Genomic DNA, 20,740 nt, shown 5'->3' on the forward strand with positions numbered 1-20,740 from the left:
CCCCCCCCCAACTGGAAGAGAAGCAGAGCAAGCAATGACTGGAAATAAAAAAAAAGAGGCTAACTGGTTTTGGCCGTGAACAATGTAATTCACAACCATAGTTTCTTGCTTTCCATCTTGAATTGTTTTTTCATTACTGAAATAGACATGAAATAGCATTTGTATTGCCGATGATTTATAGTATTAGAAAGGGATAAGATAGACCTAACTTTATTTTCTCAAAAAGGGACAAGGTAGACCTAATTGAACTCATATGGAAGGAGGCTGACTAAAGAGATCTATATTTTCTGGAATGAATGCAGATTTAGCAGAAAGTACAGCAATGGAAGTAAAAGATCCATACAGGTGATACCAACTAGTATCTACCATGTTGGTATACATACATTATTTCTAGTGTTTGTTAGGAGTCTTTAACTGTTGTTTAGACTTTATGTCAGGAGAAAAAATATGGACAATCTCTAGTGCTATTATGCTAGATAACCCCAAACAATCGAGTATTACACTTAAACAGGTCCAAATGAAGTGAAATAGATATTGGAGAATTCAAATAACTGATCTCAACTTTGGGATTTAGGCGTAATAGTAGTTTTTGTGATGAACAAATTAACTTTTGTCTAGACTTCTATGTCAGGAGATAAAATATGGACAATCTAGTGCTATTATGCTAGATAACCCCAAACGATCGAGTATTACACTTAAACAGGTCCAAATGAAGTGAAATGGATATTGAGAGAATTCATATAACTGATCTCAACTTTGGGATTTAGGCGTAATAGTAGTTCTTGTGATGAACAAATTAATGTATAATTAGTGCACATAACATATTGATTCCTATGCAGCACCAACCCTCTTAGATGTGAAGGTTTCTGCTTTGGATGAACACACTGACACAAAGCTCAGGCATCACTGGGAATGACCCAAAATCTCATTTAAGAAAAAAGAAAGGTCACGGGTTCAGCTATTAGAACCTCTAAATTTACTTAAAGGATGATGCTCTTTGCCGATGCATTGGATTTGGCTCAGCAAATCCTGTTAGTTTCGTGTTTTTATATTGTACTTTTATATTCTTATGTAATGTATAGATATAGTAAATCTTTAAGCCACTATTATGTGGTTCGACTTGTCTGCTTAACATGCCCTTTGCAAAACTTGCTAAATTGATTCTGGACTTCATATGTTTTAGGAGCATAAAGACTTGTCAAGTGTCGGGACTTGTTCGTCAATACTTCTTCTCAGTTGTCATAGAAGCTATAGCATTGTAGATGAGGTTCCATTAGAAGACTGATGTAGTGAATGTTTTTGTTTATCACAGATGCAGGAAATCTATGGGGCATCCGGTTACTTCGCAGAGGCTGAGAGTATGAGCAAGAACAAACTAAAGTAAGTTCGACTTCATGTATAAATTCAAGGGTTTGTCTGGTTTGTGTATGTTCAAGTTCAAATTGATTTTATTATAGTTGGCGTTGTAGTGCATGCTGACCTAGATGTTCCATAATTGATTTGAGGTTAGTTTCTGTAGGAAATTAAGCCTCCCTTTCGTTTATAACATTTTGACTTAGTTAACTGAGAAATATTCTGGTCGAATTGGCTTCTCGTGGCGTTTCTAAATATAGATGATAATTTGGAGATAAAGCATTTCTTTAATGTTTTTATGAATATAATTTCAAGATGTTTTCTGAGAATGAATTTATTTGGGCTAGCCACCTTAGTTCTTGCTATATAGATCAAGAAAGTGATTTTTTGGTTTTGTGGTTCAAGGAAGTGGCAGCCTTCTCTTTGTTTTTGAACTTTGAAAAGCTTCTGAAATGTATTCAGTTCCTCAGCTGATGAAAGTAGGAACTTTGGCCATCATTAATTGAAGGGCATTGTTGCTTCTGCTTTTTGCAGTTCCTTTCCAGTATGTCAAGTGTTTCAATAAGGAATTTTTTGAATCATATTGTGGAGTCTTACTTTTTCCCTATGTAGCACCTACTTCACCATTGGTTTCTTATGTCAGGGATTTGAAACGGCTTACAGAAGTTTCTGCAAGTGATAAGCTAGAGGAGTTCCGGGCATCTAAAGAGGTAGTGGCTCTACACCTGTCAGAAATCTAATATAAAGCTAGCCAGCTATCCAGTTGCTAATGTATCTTGCATTTGATGTTTTCAACACTTAGGTCCTTAAGCTGATACCCTTGGTTTATTTTGATGTACTTGATATGCTACTTTTTACTCAAACTCTATTTACGTTGCAGTAGTCAATTTTCTCTATGCTAGAGGGGCAAAAAGGTATATTTTATAGGCTCTGTGTTCTAGGGAGGATAAAGAACAAGGGACGGACTTAAGAGGGTGGCTGAAAATAAGAAACTAAACAGGTGAAGGAATAAAAGTCTGTGGACAAAGTCAGTTAGGAAGTATGCATAGGTATTGTTAAGGCGCTAATAGCATGTAATAACTAGGCCTTAAGATAATGATGGGGTGGCAAATGTCCATTGCTTCACCCTGAGGAGGCTGTTTTCTGCCGTCTTTTTCTAACATGCGATTTTGTCATTTGTTTTGTGGTGGGTCTGATCTAGTTTGAAAATAATGTTGGTAGCTTTTCAGCATTATTTCTTCTTTACTTGACATTCTGATTAACTTACTGTCCTTGTATATCTGCAGCATTTCAGAGGGCTGAGTTTTCCAACTATTTCATCTGTTGGTTCAAATGGAGCCATTATCCATTATTCACCTGAGGCAGAAACATGTGCTGAACTTGACCCAGATCAAATGTACTTATGTGATTCAGGAGCACAGGTTTGTGAATATCAGTTGGTTCATGATACAGATATTTTGGGGATTGTATTTGTTATCCTAACTTGTGTTCCCTTAAAATTAATGGTTTGATGTTGTTGTTGCGGAAGTATCTGGATGGAACAACTGATATTACACGGACTGTTCATTTTGGAAAACCTACTCCACATGAGAAAACATGTTACACTGCGGTATGTAAATCCTGTTGTCTTATAGATGTGATTCCTGACCATTGATCGAGTCATTGTGATATGCATAGGGAAAGTCAAATGTCAAATTCAAGTATATCTGTTTAGTGTTTACTGAAAAGCATCATCAGATCCTTCAGTAAGACAAAACTATTGGAAGCATTATCATCTTGTACTTGTTAGTTGCTTTCTTTGCAGCAAGTTATAAAATTTTAAATTTATTCTATTTTTTAAATATATTTTCCTTTTTTTCAGTAATCCTTCTGAGTGAAATAACTTTATAACATCTTCTTTCTGTTTGGATTGTTCAAAACTGTGGTCTTATTAAGGAAGAATAAACAATAATCTTAGAAGACAAAGGAAGAGATAACTTAGTGGTAAGAGCCCTTACTTCAAAATGATGAGGTTGGGTTTGAGACATCAAGTGGGAAAAGCCACTACTGGGTAGGGGATTTACCGTTACTCCTCTACCTCCCCAAACCCATCCATCCACATCATTTTCTGAAATACTAGGTTATGCTGTAGAAGAGGCTTTATTCCTGCATTTTTTTTGGGCGTGGCCTGGTGTGTAGATGCTTGTAATGTGGACTATGTTTTGTATCTAGTTAACATTTTTGTCTCTATTTATAAGAAAATATTTTTCATACTAATTTTATCTATCTAGTTGATAGAATTCTTCAGAACCTTTTTTGGGGGGACGAGAAATCTTTAATCCTTTGCTTTGTTGCATATTGCTCTAATGCTCAAACTTGCTTGAATTATGTAGGTTCTCAAAGGACATATTTCATTGGGTAATGCACGGTTTCCCAATGGAACAAATGGTACGAGTCTATGGGATGATTTCTTAGTCTACAAATGTTTGTGGGAGATTGGATGTACAATTGTGCACGTCCACAAACCCTGTTGGAACTAAGTGCTTTCTAGTTTAATGTTGTTTGACTGACGTGATACTCAAGTTAATTGCAGAACATAAGAGGGACACTTTTCTTACTTATCCCTTACTGTACATTGTAGGTTATGCTCTTGACGTTCTTGCTCGAACTCCTTTATGGAAGTATGGGCTTGACTATAGGCATGGTACAGGTCATGGGATCGGGTCTTACTTAAATGTCCATGAAGGTAACTTGTGCTTTAGTTTCTGGGAAGGTACTAGTGTAAAGTTACTAGTTTCACTCGCTTCCTTCTACTTTTTATCAGGACCTCATCAGATTAGTTTCAGACCATCAGCGCAGAATGTGCCACTACAAGTTTCAATGACAGTCACAGATGGTCAGTCTGATTTTATTTAGTTTTTGACCGAACTGAAATCAAAGTTTTGCTTTATTACCTTTTTTTAATTCCTTTTTTTTTTCTGTTTGCTTTATATTTTTTTCTGATTACTTTATGTTTTTCTGGTTGCTTTATAATTTTTTCTGATCCATCACATAAATAAATGGAGCTTTGCTCCAATTTTTAGTAAGCTGTTCTTGAAGTTTTACAGAATGAAATGATGTAGCTGATAGATGTCCCTATTGTCGTCTTAATCAATCCCCAAGTTGCTTTTCTTACTAGAAAATTACTTCAATGGAGAACGTGGATGTCATCGGTAATCATATCTTACTGTTTGAGTAAGGCTGTATAGGCTTTTGTATGTGCAGAATTGCATGTATTACTTATCTAACAAATTGCTTCTTATCATTTGTTGGTAGCTGAAATTAGTGCCAACATTTGTGAATTTGTCCTTGAAACATTTTATTTATATCCATGCATATATTTTATTTTGCCAACTTCATATATAAATTTAATTCTCTTCTCCTAATTTTAGTCTAAAAGTCATGATTTTCTGACTTCAACATTTGAAGATCTTAACTGTGGGATGTTGTTTTCTAGAACCTGGTTACTACGAGGATGGAAAATTTGGTATAAGATTGGAGAATGTGCTTATTGTCAAAGAGGGCAATACTAAGTTCAACTTTGGCGACAAGGGTTACTTGACATTTGAGCATATTACTTGGGTAAGTTTTTCAGCATTCTATTGTTGTATATGTGTATCTTCTCACACGTTAGCATTTTTGCATGTGTATATACTTTGCTTTGATGGTCTACGAAGAAGGAAGGAAGTTGGTGTTTTGTTCTCCGTTGTCTGTCTTTCATGTTGAAGATGCTACATGATGTAATAATTTCACTCTTTATGTTTTATTGTTATTGGGTGTAGGCACCATATCAAAGGAAGTTGATTGATGTTAGCCTTCTGGTGCCCGAAGAGATCCAATGGTTGAACGAGTACCACTGTAAATGCTCGGAAATCCTCGCTCCTTATTTGAATCAATCTGAGATGGAATGGTTGAAGAATGCTACTGCACCCATTGCAGCTTGAGATGTTCAGTGCTCTTACCCTTTATTGAATAAAGTTTGTAAAATTCAGCATCCACACCGTTCATACAATAAAAAACCTATACTTGTCATTATTATATATAAACGCATTACTGCATTTGGAGATGGTGGTCCTGGGAAAAAATGAAAGGGTTTTATTTTAGTTTTCCTGGCTATATTTGTACTACTTTAGTGCGATTTTTTCGAGGGTGTGTTTGGTTGGTCACTCTGCGAAAACGAGTCCCTTAGAAAGTGGAAGTAGGAAGGATTAGTTCCACAAGTGAAATTTTACTTTAATTGAAGCGATTGTTCAGAGGATAATCTTGTTTCTATCTTCCTGATAAGTAATTGCTTGTGCAACAATGACATATACATTGTCATTTCATAAGTGGGATTTGGGATTTGGTGTTACGTTATTGCTCGTAAAGTAAGATTTTTTTCAGTGTCAACTAAACATAATAGCAATGCAAAAAACTACAATTTGGAGAAGGAAAAAAGACAAGAAATTATCTTTAAAGTAGATAAAGTCGATTAGAAGAGATAATATCATGCATTACATTATCAGTAGCTTAGAGGATAGAGTCATTATATTTTAATTAGGGGTGTCCGTGTTGGATTTGGAGTTTTTTTTTCTCTTTATAAGTGGATATAACAATATGGAAGTTCAATTTTGGATCAGTCCACTTTTACCTTAAACTCAATAATTATGGTGCAACCATCTTTTAAGTCTTATTTTAATTATTAAGAGAAACTTAGTTTTTCCTTTAATTATTTACCAGAGAGATCATCAGTCATATGAAGAGAATAATGAGAAAAAGAGTGCGAATTTTCACATTCTAATTTCATTCCAAACCTCTATTTTTAAATCGTGATTTCCGCTTCATATCTTATTCGATTGAGCTGATTAATAGACAACTTATTCCTTTTAGCTTAATCTTAATTTGATTGGAAACTGACAGAGGTGAATTCTGAAACATGTAGCTCCATATTTCAGCTCGTGAGCAACAACTGCATTTGATGATTTTACTCCTTTTACTTTTATAGTTTATTGTGTTATTTTATAGTTGTTGTTGCTCATTGTTTGACACTTCTTTTTGGAGAACACATTTGTAACTCGTGTTGATTATAGTGGAGTTTTGATCCTGTTGTTCTTACTCTTCATTTCAAAGTGGGTTTTCATGTAAATTTGATGTCTCGTTTTGATTGATCTATTTTGCATTGTCTTATTCGTTTAGTTGATATGCTTGCTGTCTCAAACAGTGTTGATACTGAAATTTGTTTATCTCGTCTTGATTCTGAAAAATTTAGACTTGAATATCCTCTTGCTAACCTCCTATTATATATTTTTATTTGTGTTTATCTTTCCCAATCGTATGCGCATTAATTTCAACTTTGATACTATCTTTGTCATGAAATTAAGGGACGTAGGCAGTTTTACTTCCCTGTTCATTTTATCATAGTAACATAAAAAAAAGAACCTGCTATATATTTGTGTGCTGATAGCGTAGATTTCAAAGCAATTTGTTTACACACAAGCAAATTAAAGGCTGCAAAATATTCAAATTTAAAAATATTTAAGAAAATATCAATTTTTTACAAAAATAAATAAATTGTTATAAACAATTTGTGTTATAGTGAATGTCTAATTATGTCCTAGTAGGATATGGTTAGCAATCCTACTTAAGGACCAAGTAAGGTTTTCCCTATAAATAAAGGGTTTTCCTTCATTGTAAATAAGATTTGAAAAAGATCTATGAATCCTGAATATACTTCAAGAGAAATAAGAAGTCTTTTCTCCTCTCCCTACTTTCTTCTTCTTCTAAATTTATATAGTTTCATAACACGTTATCAGCACGATTGTTCTATTCTTAAAGAATAATGAAGAAGACGGGAAAAGTGCAAAAGAGATCTTGCATAAGTTATGCAATAAGGTTCTTATATCTTCAAGGTATGATTTATCTTTATGTTATAATTATTTATGTAACAAATCTGGAGGTACCATCTAAAGTAAGTATTTAAAGAGACTTGTCGACTTTCTATACGTTTAATTTTAATCGACTCGAAAAAGAATTCCTTAATTTATTTTAATAATTAAATAAGCACAATTTAGTGAAAGATATGTTTTCAACCTTTATATGAGGTTTGTGATCTATTAAGCTATATTTATTAACTACTAATGTTGATTATAAGAAATCAATAATCTCAATTCTGTGTGTAATTATAATGTACGATCATATTAATGATCATCAAAGTGATAAAATTAAATTATTTTGACGGCTTGAGGTTGAGCCTCATTGTGGGTAAGACGATAGATTTAAGTTTTATCGCACCAAAAGAATAAGACGATGGATTTACGTCCAATCGCACCAAGAGGGTAAGACATCAGAAGTCTTGATGCTTTGTGATGAAAGATGTTGGATTCAAGTCCCTCATTGATTTATGGCATAAGACGTTGGGTTTGAGTCTCAATGCACCATATTGATGATATTATGATGACTAAGGGAAATAATGAGTTTTTGATAAAATTAGTCATGAAATATATCTCGTTGAAGCAGATCCATTCCCCAAAGTGAATGTAGCAGTGCATAAATGTCTAAAAGAAGACAATTGATTAAATGATGCACATGAATATGGAATGAGGTACTAAGTTATCAAAATTTGATGTACTTAGATGATTGTGTTTCATTCATGAAGAATGAGAGCCTTTGATAAATGGTAAAAATACAGATCCATTCTTTAGAGTGAATGAGGTGATAAGTCACCATGCTAGACGTGAATTTTCTTATACTGCTTGTTAACAAGGCAAGTTAATTGTGAGACCATCATAAACGAAAGTTGAGATTGAATTCTCTGCGTTCTAGGAACGTATACAATATTTGTGGACCTAGTCATCCACTTAGTGGATTGTTTAGATATTTAATGGTCCTAATAAATGTTTCTTCTATATGGTCTCATGTGTGCCTATTATTATCTCGCAACTTGATGTTTGCAAAAATGTTGGCACAAATAATATGTTACATGCACAATTTTCTTCAGATTAGTTCATTCAATGATGGGATCACGACTCACCTAAAGGGTAAAGTAATTGAGAAGAAATGAATCTGAAAATTACTCTTGGAGTAATAAAATTGAAATTTACTCATATAATAGTAAATCATAAATTTACTAAAGAAAAAGGCACAATGCGTAGTAAACTTGGAGTTTACGAGTACTACAAATTTTATTAGTTGGCATGAATAATTTGGTCATCCCAAAGATGTGCATACTGAGTAATGGACATACATTGAAAAACTAGAAGATTCTTCAAGAATTCTTTACGTTGCTTGTTCTCGTGATAAAGTTGATTGGATCAACTAAAGTTGGGACTAAATCCCTAAATTCTGAAAAGTATAAAAGGTGAATATGGGCCCGTTTACCTATCATGTGATATGATAAAAAGATGCATCAATAAGATAATCACATGTGCGTTTGTTGTCAACTTGCAGTTTGACATTCGCAAAATTGTTTGTGCAAGATAATTGAGCTAAAAGCACAACTTTCAGAATATGAAATCAAGATAATTCATCTTGATAATATTGATAAATATATAAGATGATGTGACATTAAATGTCTCATATAGTGAATCATTGCTTATGAAAATAAAGTTTCATATGTTGATCTGAAATATGATATTACATACAAACATAATTGTATGAATCAAACCAATAAGTTATGATCAATTTTTCTGTTAATTGGTTTATGGTCAGGGACCAAATAGTTTTCATCTGATAATTTTGATGTGCAATATATGATTAATGAATATACTATGATGCACAAAGATAGATTCTCCAAAAGATTGAGATATATGTTAGTTTGTCTAACATAAGGGGGAGATTAGAAGCAACACAAAAGTTGTAAATACTCCTATTGAATGTCCCTTAAGGATAAAGTCTATGACATACATGAAGCATGATAGACTAATCAATTCTAAATAAAATAATCCTTGAAAAAGGGGGAGGATCAAAGAATCAAAATGATCATAATAAGGAGACAAGGTGCTCTTGGAGAGCCTACGACATAACACTTTATGAAACCTCATGAGAGGGGTAGCTACCTAAAAATAATGAAGTGATGAGATCTCAATAAGTTTTGTCGTATTGTGAATCGATACAAAATGGTATATCGTTGACAATATCTTTGATACAATAGCGCGCAATATTGTAAAAGATTATGAGGATATGAATTTTACATCTATTAAAGCATGCTTGTGTAGAAATAATTATCAAGTGAAAAGTGGAATGATGCATCTTGGTAAGCGTAAAGCTTATTTGACTTGCAATCTAGGCACTAAAAGATGTCATACATCTAACTTGAATGTTATTGCTTGACAAAATTAAATATCCAATGGGTTCAAAATCTAAAGCATATACAAGTTTTTGGAAAACTTGTTTATCATCCTCATAAGGATTAAATCGATTCAAAATGCATGAAGCATATACAAATATTGTTATGCAAGTTGATAACTAGAATTGAAACTCTTGAAGAGTTTTCAAAAGGCAATAGATTATTTGCTTAAAGAAGTTGAAGTAAGGAACTTCCAGAAATCTTTGACCCTGAAGGGAAGATTTATAAAAGCAGATAGAAGAAAGTATATTTCGTCAAAGTTTTTCTACTCATGAGCTTCCAAGAATGGTGATATCAACATGCAAGAGGTATGTTCAAGTAATACTATAATTGATTTGTTCACCATGTCCCTATCAACTACAACTTTCAAGAAGATGGTGCACAAGCTTGAAAAACGAAGATTCTAGTCTCTGAATTGATGTTGTCATTAGGGGGAGTTAATACGCGATGTACTCTTTTTTCCTCACAAGGTTTTGTCCCACTGGGTTTTCCTTGTAAGGTTTTTAATGAGGCATCCATAATGCGTATTGTTAGATATGTGTACTCTTTTTCCTTCACTAGATTTTTTTTCCACTGGGTTTTATCTGGTAAGGTTTTAACGAGGCACATAATCTAACGACATTCAAGGGAGAGTGTTATAAACAATTTGTGTTATAGTGAATGTCTAATTATGTGGAGTCCTAGTAGGATATGGTTAGCAATCCTACTTGGGGACCAAGTAAGGTTTTCCCTATAAATAAAGGGTTTTCCTTCATTGTAAATAAGATTTGAGAAAGATCTATGAATCCTGAATATACTTCAAGAGAAATAAGAAGTCTTTTCTCTTCTCCCTACTTTCTTCTTCTTCTAAATTTATATAGTTTCATAACATAAAAAAAGAAATCGCTGCATTGACAACAATTTTATCGTTTACGAACTCACACATTACATTGTAAGCTACACGCATGAAAAAGGCAACAAGCAATTTACTCTTAATTAAATATAAAATAAAATAAACCCACAATTAACTTGTACGAATATTCTTCACAAATTCACACAATGTATTGTAAGATGACCCTCCTTTAGTAAGTGCATTTTCCGCACTTATCTTTAATTTCTTAACATTTTCCCTTATACTCTTCGCTTCTTTTGTATCCATTAAAATCCTTACCATTTCTTGAATCTCCTCTCTCTTCACCAATTTCTTTGTCGGCAAAACCCTCGGTCGAATCGCCACCCCTAGCTCCTCCGTGAGCATGGTTGAGTTCATTTTTTGTTCGGCATGCAATGGCCACGCAATCATAGGAATCCCACTCGTAATGCTTTCAATTGTCGAATTCCATCCGCAATGTGAAATAAATCTACCAACGGATAAATGACTCAAAATTTCAACTTGTTGAGCCCACATAGGAACTACTAGGCCCATATCTTTAGTCCTAGTTAAAAAGCCCTCCGGTAAGTAATCGAACGTGCCACGTGTATCATTTCCATTGGAGTTTAAATATGCACTATCTGTACCACCGTGGGATGGTGGACGTACTACCCAAATAAATTTTTGTTGACTTAACTCCAAACCCCATGCAAGTTCAATTATTTGTTCAGATGAAAGGGTTCCACCACTTCCAAATGATACATATAAAACTGATTTTTGATTTTGTTTGTTTAACCATTGAATCACCTGTTTGAAAATATAAATAAGAAGACAATAATATGGACTTATTTGGAGCCAAAATGACAAAAAAATAAAAAAATTGAGCAAAATTTTCGAAAGAGCAACAAAAAATAATGTTCAAATTAAAAAGACAACATTTGAACGAGAGACAAATGGTGTGAAATGATAAGTTGTTAGGTAAAGCCTGACATGCGCCTTACGATTTTAAAAAAATGTTTTAAAATCACTTAACTAGTTTTTTTTTTACTAATACTTTCTTCGTTTAAAAAAGAATGACCTCATTTGACTTGGAACGGAGTTTAAGAAAAGAAAGAAGACTTTTTTATCTTGTAGTTCTAAATTAAAGTTATGTCAAATATACCAAAATGCCCTTTAATCTTGTGGTCTTAAACATGTCACGTCAAAAATTAAAGTTAAAGTATTGCCAAAAAAGGAAACAAATCATTCTTTTTGAAATAAACTAAAAAAGAAATAAGGACATTCTTTTTGAAACGGAGGAAGTAACACTATTAGTCGAATGAAAATTTAATATCTCAAAAGGTCGCTCAACTTTATGGATCCATCTATCAAAGTCATTAAATTTTGTTTTGTATCAATAAAATCACTAAACTTAGACCTTTCTGTCAATAAAATCACTCAATCATATTTATTATTAAAAAAATATTGACATAACATTTAATTAAATTGTTATTTTTTTGTCATATAAACACAAACCCACAAATAAATAAAATTAAAAAAAATTAATAAAAAAAGTTCGGACAAACTTAATCACGGAAACAAATATTTTTTTTTGATAATATTGTATAATTTATGTCGTGATTTAATAAATAAATGAGTATTAAGTATTTAAGCAAAACAACAAATTAAATTCAAAACAGGAAGAAAACAATAAACGAATGCCAAAAAATAGGATAAATAAGTAATTATTAATTAATATGTTCTTTGGTGTGTAATCTATTTAGATGTTTCTTGCTAAATATATAATTGGTAAAGATCTTTCTTTTCCTTTATAACTCCACGGTTTGCTAACGTTGACATAGATTTGTTCAAGTTTGAAAATTATATTTTTTAAAATTGTTGATAAATAAGTTTTTGAAATTTAAAATTATGTTTGGATATACATTTTAATTGATTCTTTGAAAAATGTTTTGCGAGTGAAACTGAAAAGTCCTTAATGAGATTATTTTAGATTTGTTTAATTGTGGAATTTATATTTACGTGATATAAAAATAATAAGGCTTAAGTCATATACAGATACTTAAAGTTGTCCGCATATTTCACTTAGACACCTCAAGGTTTGTACCTATTAAATACTTATATTGTTCAAAATAAATATCTATTAAACACTTTTATCAATTAGATCTGCTATTTTCAATCGATCACCTCATTGGAACAATCCCAACTAAATTGCAAATTTTTACAAGCAATTACACAAGACCCACAAAAGGGAACAACTAAAAAAGATCCAAAACAAGTTAAATCACACTTGATTTTAGGACTCAATGAGCATTGCAGAAAATTGAATCTTGGTTAATAAATTCCATTAACTCCATTTTTCCGGCCATGGTGGATAAGAATTCATTAAGTTCCGACAAAATCCTAATTATCTTTCTTGTACCAAAATTAAACGGAGAACAATGTTACCGTTGAAAATAGATTGAGGGGTGTTAAAGTCGGAATGACGGTGGAGAAAAAGAAGGAATTGCCATGGGTGGGTGGGTTATTTTTTCTTTAGAATTTTTTTAAATTTTTTTTATTAATTAAATAGATTAAAATAGTTTTCTTTTAAAGTTTCATTTTTTAAATAACTTTTTAGACTCAAATACCACGTGTCATCATTTAATTTATCATTCTGTCATGTCATCATCATGTCATAGCGAGTGTATTACACACATTTCAGTTTTTTTGCTGATTAACAAACAAATGTCAAATAGGTATTAATTTTAAGGGGCATGGGTATTCAAAAGGTACAAACTTTAGTTGAGGTGTTAAAATAAATTATGCGGACAACTTTAAGGGACCGTCGACGACTTAAGCCAAACAAAAATTTATTTTGCCATGCCAATACATACTTTTTCTAATGATAAATTTGACCGAGTGATTGTATTCATAGAAAAAGGTCCATGTTTAGTGATTTTAATGATACAAAACAAAGTTCAATGCTTTGTTAGATAAATTCTCAAAGTTGAGTAACCTTTTGAGATATTAACCATTTTATTATATTTGAGCAACTAATGATTTTAAAAGTACAAATTTTGAAAGCTATAAGTCGTTTGGTTGTGAACTAGCCAAGATTAACTATCCTAGGGTTAGTTATCCTAGAATAACTCATCCCACCATAACTTATTCCATTACTATGCTATAAATGGTGGAATAAGTTATTCCAAACATGTCAACCAAACAAGACATCTAAATTTTATTCCAAAAACTATTTATGCTTATCCCTCACATTAAGCGAGCCTAAATATTTTCGAAATAGATGAAGAAAAATATTTGATACAGTTTTTTCTGCAAATTAAAGTAACTAAAAAACAACCAATGTAGCAATTCATTTAAAGACACGACTTAAAAAACTATGTGTATATTATATAAACAAAGTGTAATATTAATTACCTCATCATGTTCATTTATGTCAACTGTTCTCCTCAAGGGACCAATCGGGTAAATTGGACAATATGAAACTGATTGCAATTTTTCATTACTTCGAAGCGCTTTAGTAGTCTCACTCTCTAAATCTTCCCAAGTATTAGTCAAGATTCCATCAAAACACGTATATTCCATTGTTAGCTTAAGATACTCATGATATTGTTGATCGCTCCGATCCATCATAGGATCCATCACATCATCGGATTCACCCTCAATTTCTTGGTCAAGAACTTGTTGGTACATAAATAACGCTAGTGACCATGCATTAGTAGGATGGAATACGTATTTAGGAATGTTAAATTCTTCGGCTATAGGTAATATTTGTGTGCCAAAAATGTCAACAATGAGAGCATCTAAACGATGGTTCATCGAAGCTATGCCTGAACGAATTTCAGGCAAAGCTTCGCGAACTAATATACGTAATTGAGTGAAAAGTTTAGTATGGGAGTCTATTAGGTGGGAAATATCGACTGATGGAACATGAATAATTTCGACAGTTATTTTCTCGTTGAATTTCTTGAGGAATTCGATTTCTGGCGATGAAGAGTTGGTTGTGATAGTAAAAATTGTAATTTTGATATTATGATGAGTAGCTAATCGATTGCCTAAAACTAGGACTGGGATTAAATGTCCCATGCCAGGGCTTGACACTATAGCAACATGAAGTGTGCTATCCATGGAAAAAAAGAGAATTTTGTAACACTATAGTTGGAAAGAGAAAATTAAAAATGTAAATGAATTTTACAAAGTGAAAGTGTTTAGGTATGGGCTTTATAGGAATCACAAAGTTTAGAAAATCATAAATAAATGAGAAACTTAAAGAAATCCAAATAGATTAGAAGTTAATTAGATACACTTTAGTTTGCAGTTATACAAAATTTCTAGATTTTAGTGTGTTCATATATCAGGATACATGACTCAAAATTATATATAATATGTTTTGATACATTCTAGTATGTATTCAAGTGAATTCGAATGTATCTGAGATACATAGATAAATGTCACTCGTCTCCACTCTACTTCACTCTCTTCCTATTTTAATGTGTCTAATAGCAAATATATTTGTATCTAGATATATCTTCATTGATATATAATAGAAGATTCTTAATTAGTGATAAAATACATAATTATTTAAAATATATATATGCTATGGATATTATATCTAATCAAATAATTTTCCCTAGTAATTTAGTTTCCAGCGAGGACTGTAGGGTAAGTAGGAAACATTAAAGCTTCCTAGTAAAAATGGTGTTGGGTACTACAAATAGTGTGTTTATTTGGTGGTTAGGGACTCCTCTCCATTTCTCTTTTTTTCGTATTTTTTGAATTCTTGCTTCGATAGAACACATATAATATTAATCTACGACATATATTCTTAATCTAAGCAAAAATTTGTAAAAATGAAAAACGGAAAAATGAAAAGGAGTCGAATCTGATCATAAATGCCTAGAAAGAAAAGAAGGCATATGAAAAATGGCTTCCCTTTGTTTTAATTAACTTGTCTTATTTTTCTTTTAAAAAATGTTTCTTTACTAATTGACAATTTTTTAATCTCAAAATCTCACAAGGCATATTTAAGATTAAAAGACATTAAAAATATCAATCCGTTATCAAATGACCATTTTTTTCTCCAAAATGTAATCCATTCTTTCTTTATCGATCGTTGCCAAGCCAACGGGTTTCTTCATTTTAATTTTATTTTTTCGAAAATATCGCTGTTCGATAAGTGAAAATTATTTTTAAAAATTTATGTTTTGTTCAAAGATTTTTTTAAAAAAAATTCTGTTTGTACAACGAATTTGATAATTTTGTTTTAATCGTCGGTTGTGCAGCGAGTTTGTTAATTTTTTTTTAAAAAAAATCCCTGTGTTTGCCGACGATTTTGTTATTATTATTTTTAATTAAAATTTACTGCACAAGCAGCATTCACGTGAAGCAAACTTACAAATGAAACAAAAATAAAGTGAAAAGTTCACGTGCAATAATAAAAACAAAAGTTAAAATTTACATGCATTAGTTAAAAAAAAAAGAGTGCACAAAGTTGAAAAAGTTAAAGTTCATAAAAAAAATTAAGAATATTTTTATTGTTTAAAATAATGTAATTATCATGATACAAAAGTGAACGTGATAATACTTGTCTTATTCCATCAAAATAAGTCAGCTTAAAACTCAATTATTATAATAAAATGCGAAAATTTCATAATTTACTCAAATATCCCCAAAATCTAATTGTCACGTGTACAAACCTCTAAAGTATTACAATTGATTCAAAGAAAAAAAAAGTCACAAATGACATTGTTTCTCGAATAGAACAAGATCATAAATAAGAGTAGAAGGTCTGCTGAGATAACAAGCAGCTACCTCACAATTCTCCATAAGAAGCCTCAGACAAGGAAAAGAGAAATATCACAAAGTCCGAGCTAGTAACCTACAAAAAAAAATTGTAGTAGCAAGGGGTGAGTACCAAACCACACGGTATCCAGCAAGTAAACTTCTAAAGACAAGCTAAGGGGATTAAAATACGGGTACTCCTTAAACACCAACCGGACCTCCACAACTACAATCTGCATAAAAATTAGCCCAACCTAACAGTTCACAGTTTCATAGCATCCAACTCTTCAAAATCATTGTACAAATTACACATCCTTAACTACAACTCAAAATTCAAAAATCACAAACTTTCACAAAAAGGCATTCACAATATTAGCAACACACAAGATCAAGTTCGTCAAATAGAGGTAATCAAATATCAAGTATTTCGCAACCACCAATAAAATACATAATCATCAAGAATGAAGAGTGTCATGGGATGCAATGCAATATGACACTATGAAGTGATATGCCTCAGAATACCGATTTCTCTCTCAACTATATATACATGATACTCCTCGTAAATACATCGAGAGTTCATGACCCATGGGGGACTCGCGAGGTCCATATACCGACACGGACGATCTCCACGTGTCTGTGCGGATGATCTCGACGCACTATCATAAATCAAACAAATTTCGCATGAACGATCTCCATGTGCCCAAATCATAATCATAAATTTTCTATCGCACGGACGATCTCCACGTGCCCAATTAATCATAACTCGATCTCAACACGAACGATCTCCACGTGTTAGACCTTTACTCATACCCAATCTCATGTCAATGCATGTGCACAATGTGATATCAAATAAAGGAGATAATGCTACATCTCAATAAATGAAGTGTCTCTATGATATATAATCACCTCAATTGTCACAATTATACGGGTTCAGTAAAGATCATAATCACACATAATAAAGCAAATCAATAATATATCAATTAATGCACATATGCTTTGGCATTCTCGAATTACAATCCGCATTCTATAGTAATAAACCTTCCCATTTTAATACTGGTACTCGTACCATTCTTAACACATCACATACAAACAATAATCACATCGTCTTTTATTACCTCTTTTTATCATTAGAATTAATCAATGTGGACAAGTCAACCCATCACCAAGTTCCATTACTCCCAAACATATACCACGAGGAAATACACACATTCCATACACATAGCAAGAGTTTAGAAATCCACTTGCCTGAATCCAGTAAGAATTTACTCCGGGACTTGAGCCTTTCTCATTTGTCAAACTTCCAACTCAAAGTAATCTATACACATACATAATCACAATAAGCTTTCAAAACTAACAACATCCATATTGTTATATGTCTAGCCTAGACCCAAAAACTCACCCTGAATTCATAATCATACTCCAAATCTTGATACCAATTTACATACTCATTCTCATAGTTTTCAAATTTCAAGTCTAGGGTTAAGTTCCAATCCACAAATTTCATAAATCTAATAATATTCAGTTAATATGATACACCTTATATTTAAATACGTATCTCAATATATCAAATTTGAATTGTACTTGCTAACTATAAGAAAATTGTGAAACCAAAATCAAACCCGTAATCTCTATTCTTACTTATGAATAACTATCCATAATCTCAATTAGTTACATGATTTACTTGACAATATTGTCACACCATCTGAAAACAGTAAACAAGGATGATACATGTATGAATATTTTATTGTGAATTTAATTAAAATTATACAATGATTGACATCAAACTTTTCTCAAGTCACATATACTTTAATTAAGTTCTTTTACGCAATTTCTTTCTTTTCTCTTTCCCCAATTATTGGTTAATAATTACTTCATGATTAACCACTAAAACTTTTCACCAGAAATCTATAGAAAACACTTGCTCATCGATTTGGTTAATCAATATTGCAAAAACTAAAAGTTCAATTCACCACATACAAACATATAATAATAATAAAAATAAAAATTTTAGTGTACAATGACTTCTATGTATAATCACAAATTCACATATTAATATAAATTATATATATTTTAATCTTAAAATCTTCTCTTAATTATATAAAAATTTAATAGAAAGAATAAGAATAATTACCTTGATGCCTTAAGATGAAAATATCAATTTTCTTCTCTTTTTTTTTCCCTTTTCCCCCTTTTTACTTTTTCTTTCTTTTCTTCTTCTGCGTAATTTTTTTGGGTTTGTTCGTTGTTTTTTTCTCCATCAGCCGTCAAAGACCTTTAAACCGTCTAGGTCACTTTGACCTTTTTTAAAAAAATATTATTATTATTATTTTATTTACTTATTCAATTTCTTTTCTTTTTTATTATTATTTTCTATTATTAATAATAAAATAATTTTTTATTAAATCTAAAAATCATGTCACTCATTCTTATAAATCATAAATTATTTATAAAATCTATTAAAAAGATTGATAAAAAAAATAATGGTTAAAATTTTAAAAACAATTCGAAGGATCGTTACAGTAATAATCCTAAAAATGGATAAGAGAACGCAGTCACATAGTTTCCATAATTCTTTAGCAAATAGTATTTTCTGAAATTATTCAAATAAAGTTGATTATTTTATTTACTATTGAAAGAATCTAATAATTCTAAAAAGTGGAGAAATTAAAATATTCATATATAAATTTTTGAATTCTTACAAGTGTAGAAAAAATTTACGTGTTCAATAATAATTCACATACTTACAAATTTTATGACAGTCTAATGATCTGTTTGGTATTGCTATTAAAAATTATTTATTTTTTGAAGCATATTTTTAAATGATTTTTTAAATAAGCGTTTTTGAAAAAAAACAATATTTATTTAGTTAATTTATTTGAAAAGTGCTTTTGATAAGTAAATTATGTTTGATTAATTTTTTGTCAAAACTTTTTTTGGCGAGACAAATTACGAAAATTGGTAAATATCAATGTACTTTTAATAGTAAATATATAGAGCAACTATTTTAATATCTATTAGAAAAATTTTAATTAAATTTTAACTAAAATATTATTTTAATTAAATTAAAATATACATATTCAAATTATCAATCAATACTATCCATAAATAAATTAATCTGTCAAATATCAATATAATATTAACATGATCATTAAATATAGTTCAAAATATCAAGAAAAATAAATTTAAAAACCATTTCAAAAATTAAACCACTATATATGAAAAATTCACCACAAAAATAATAAAATCCTTCATATTTTAATCCTACAAAATTTTCTTGTTATATTTATTTCTGATTCTGTAAAAATAAATTGTAAAATAATATATATAATATAAAATAGGTAATGATCCCGAAAGGTTATTTTTGAAAACTTTCATAAAAAATATTGTTTTATCCGTCCTAATAGTTGCCGAGTATTCCCTCAACCGTATAGACATGATACTCTTCGAAAATACATCGAGAGTTCATGATCCATTGAGAACTCGCGAGGTCTATATACCGATACGGACAATCTCTACGTGTCTGTGCGAATGATCTCAACGCACCATCATAAAATCAAAATAATTTTTGCACATATAGTCTCCACGTGCCTAAATTATAATCTTAGTACCTCACCATTCCAACACGGATGATCTCCACGTGCCCAACTTATATTCAATCTCATGTCAATGCACGTGCACAATATTTTTCCAATAAAGAGGATGATGATGCATCTCAATTAATCAAAAACCAACATAATACATAACCACCTCAACTATTACAAATATACGGGTTTAAATAAGAAACACAATCACACAATGAATTCAAGTCAATAATACAACAGCTAATGCCCATGTGCTTTGGCATTCTCGGATTACAATCCGCCTACTATAGTAATCAACTTTCTCTTAACACTAGTACTCGTACCAATGCCCGTCACATCACTGGTACGAGACCTCCATCTTTCACTCTTACCCATTGTCCCTTTCATTTTTAATCTTTAATTAGGAAAACGTTCTCTAACAAGTCTGAAGTCTTAACATACCTTGAATGTCGAATACGTGCCACAAATCCTCAATATTTAGCCTTTTTCATTTCGTAAAGCTTCAATACGTTCCCAATCTACCAATTATGTAAAATTTATAAGTAAACAAATCAGTAGACGCCCATACGCTATATGTTTATCCTAACTCAAAACTCACCAAAATTTACAATCAAGTTCATGAAACTTAGTGTTAACTATACATGTCAAGTCTCATATTCATAAATTTTAAGCATAGGTTACTTCACAATTTTTCAAAGTGTCATTAATATAATAATATTTGTAAAATATAAATACAATACTTAATGTAATGATATATATACCAATGTTATTAAAAATTAAATTTCAATACAAAACTCGAAAAAACGAACTTCAAGATCATTAGTCATCTATCACACA

At 31.3% G+C, this 20,740-nt stretch overlaps 2 protein-coding genes across 2 annotated transcripts in view; one reads left to right on the forward strand and one right to left on the reverse strand.

Annotated features, from left to right (window-relative positions):
- The window catches only part of LOC107011480 (aminopeptidase P1-like), a 10,244-nt gene extending 4,757 nt beyond the window's left edge, over positions 1-5,487 (forward strand). The window contains exons 8-16 of the mRNA XM_015210999.1: positions 1,313-1,380; positions 1,997-2,063; positions 2,640-2,774; positions 2,882-2,962; positions 3,726-3,780; positions 3,974-4,078; positions 4,157-4,228; positions 4,829-4,953; positions 5,154-5,487. Coding sequence (XP_015066485.1) covers positions 1,313-1,380; positions 1,997-2,063; positions 2,640-2,774; positions 2,882-2,962; positions 3,726-3,780; positions 3,974-4,078; positions 4,157-4,228; positions 4,829-4,953; positions 5,154-5,315 — 870 coding nt within the window. The 3' untranslated portion in view covers positions 5,316-5,487. The remainder of the gene's footprint in view (positions 1-1,312; positions 1,381-1,996; positions 2,064-2,639; positions 2,775-2,881; positions 2,963-3,725; positions 3,781-3,973; positions 4,079-4,156; positions 4,229-4,828; positions 4,954-5,153) is intronic.
- Positions 5,488-10,580: 5,093 nt separating this feature from the next.
- Positions 10,581-14,738, reverse strand: LOC107010548 (anthocyanidin 3-O-glucosyltransferase 5-like). The gene is made up of 2 exons (XM_015209838.2): positions 13,959-14,738; positions 10,581-11,351 (listed from the first exon to the last, which is right to left on the reverse strand). The coding sequence occupies exons 1-2, from the start codon at positions 14,667-14,669 to the stop codon at positions 10,698-10,700; spliced, it is 1,365 nt and encodes a 454-aa protein (XP_015065324.1). The 5' UTR covers positions 14,670-14,738; the 3' UTR covers positions 10,581-10,697.
- Between the last annotated feature and the right edge of the window lie 6,002 nt (positions 14,739-20,740).

The sequence above is a fragment of the Solanum pennellii genome, chromosome 2 (assembly GCF_001406875.1).
Source record: "Solanum pennellii chromosome 2, SPENNV200".
Lineage (NCBI taxonomy): Eukaryota > Viridiplantae > Streptophyta > Magnoliopsida > Solanales > Solanaceae > Solanum > Solanum pennellii.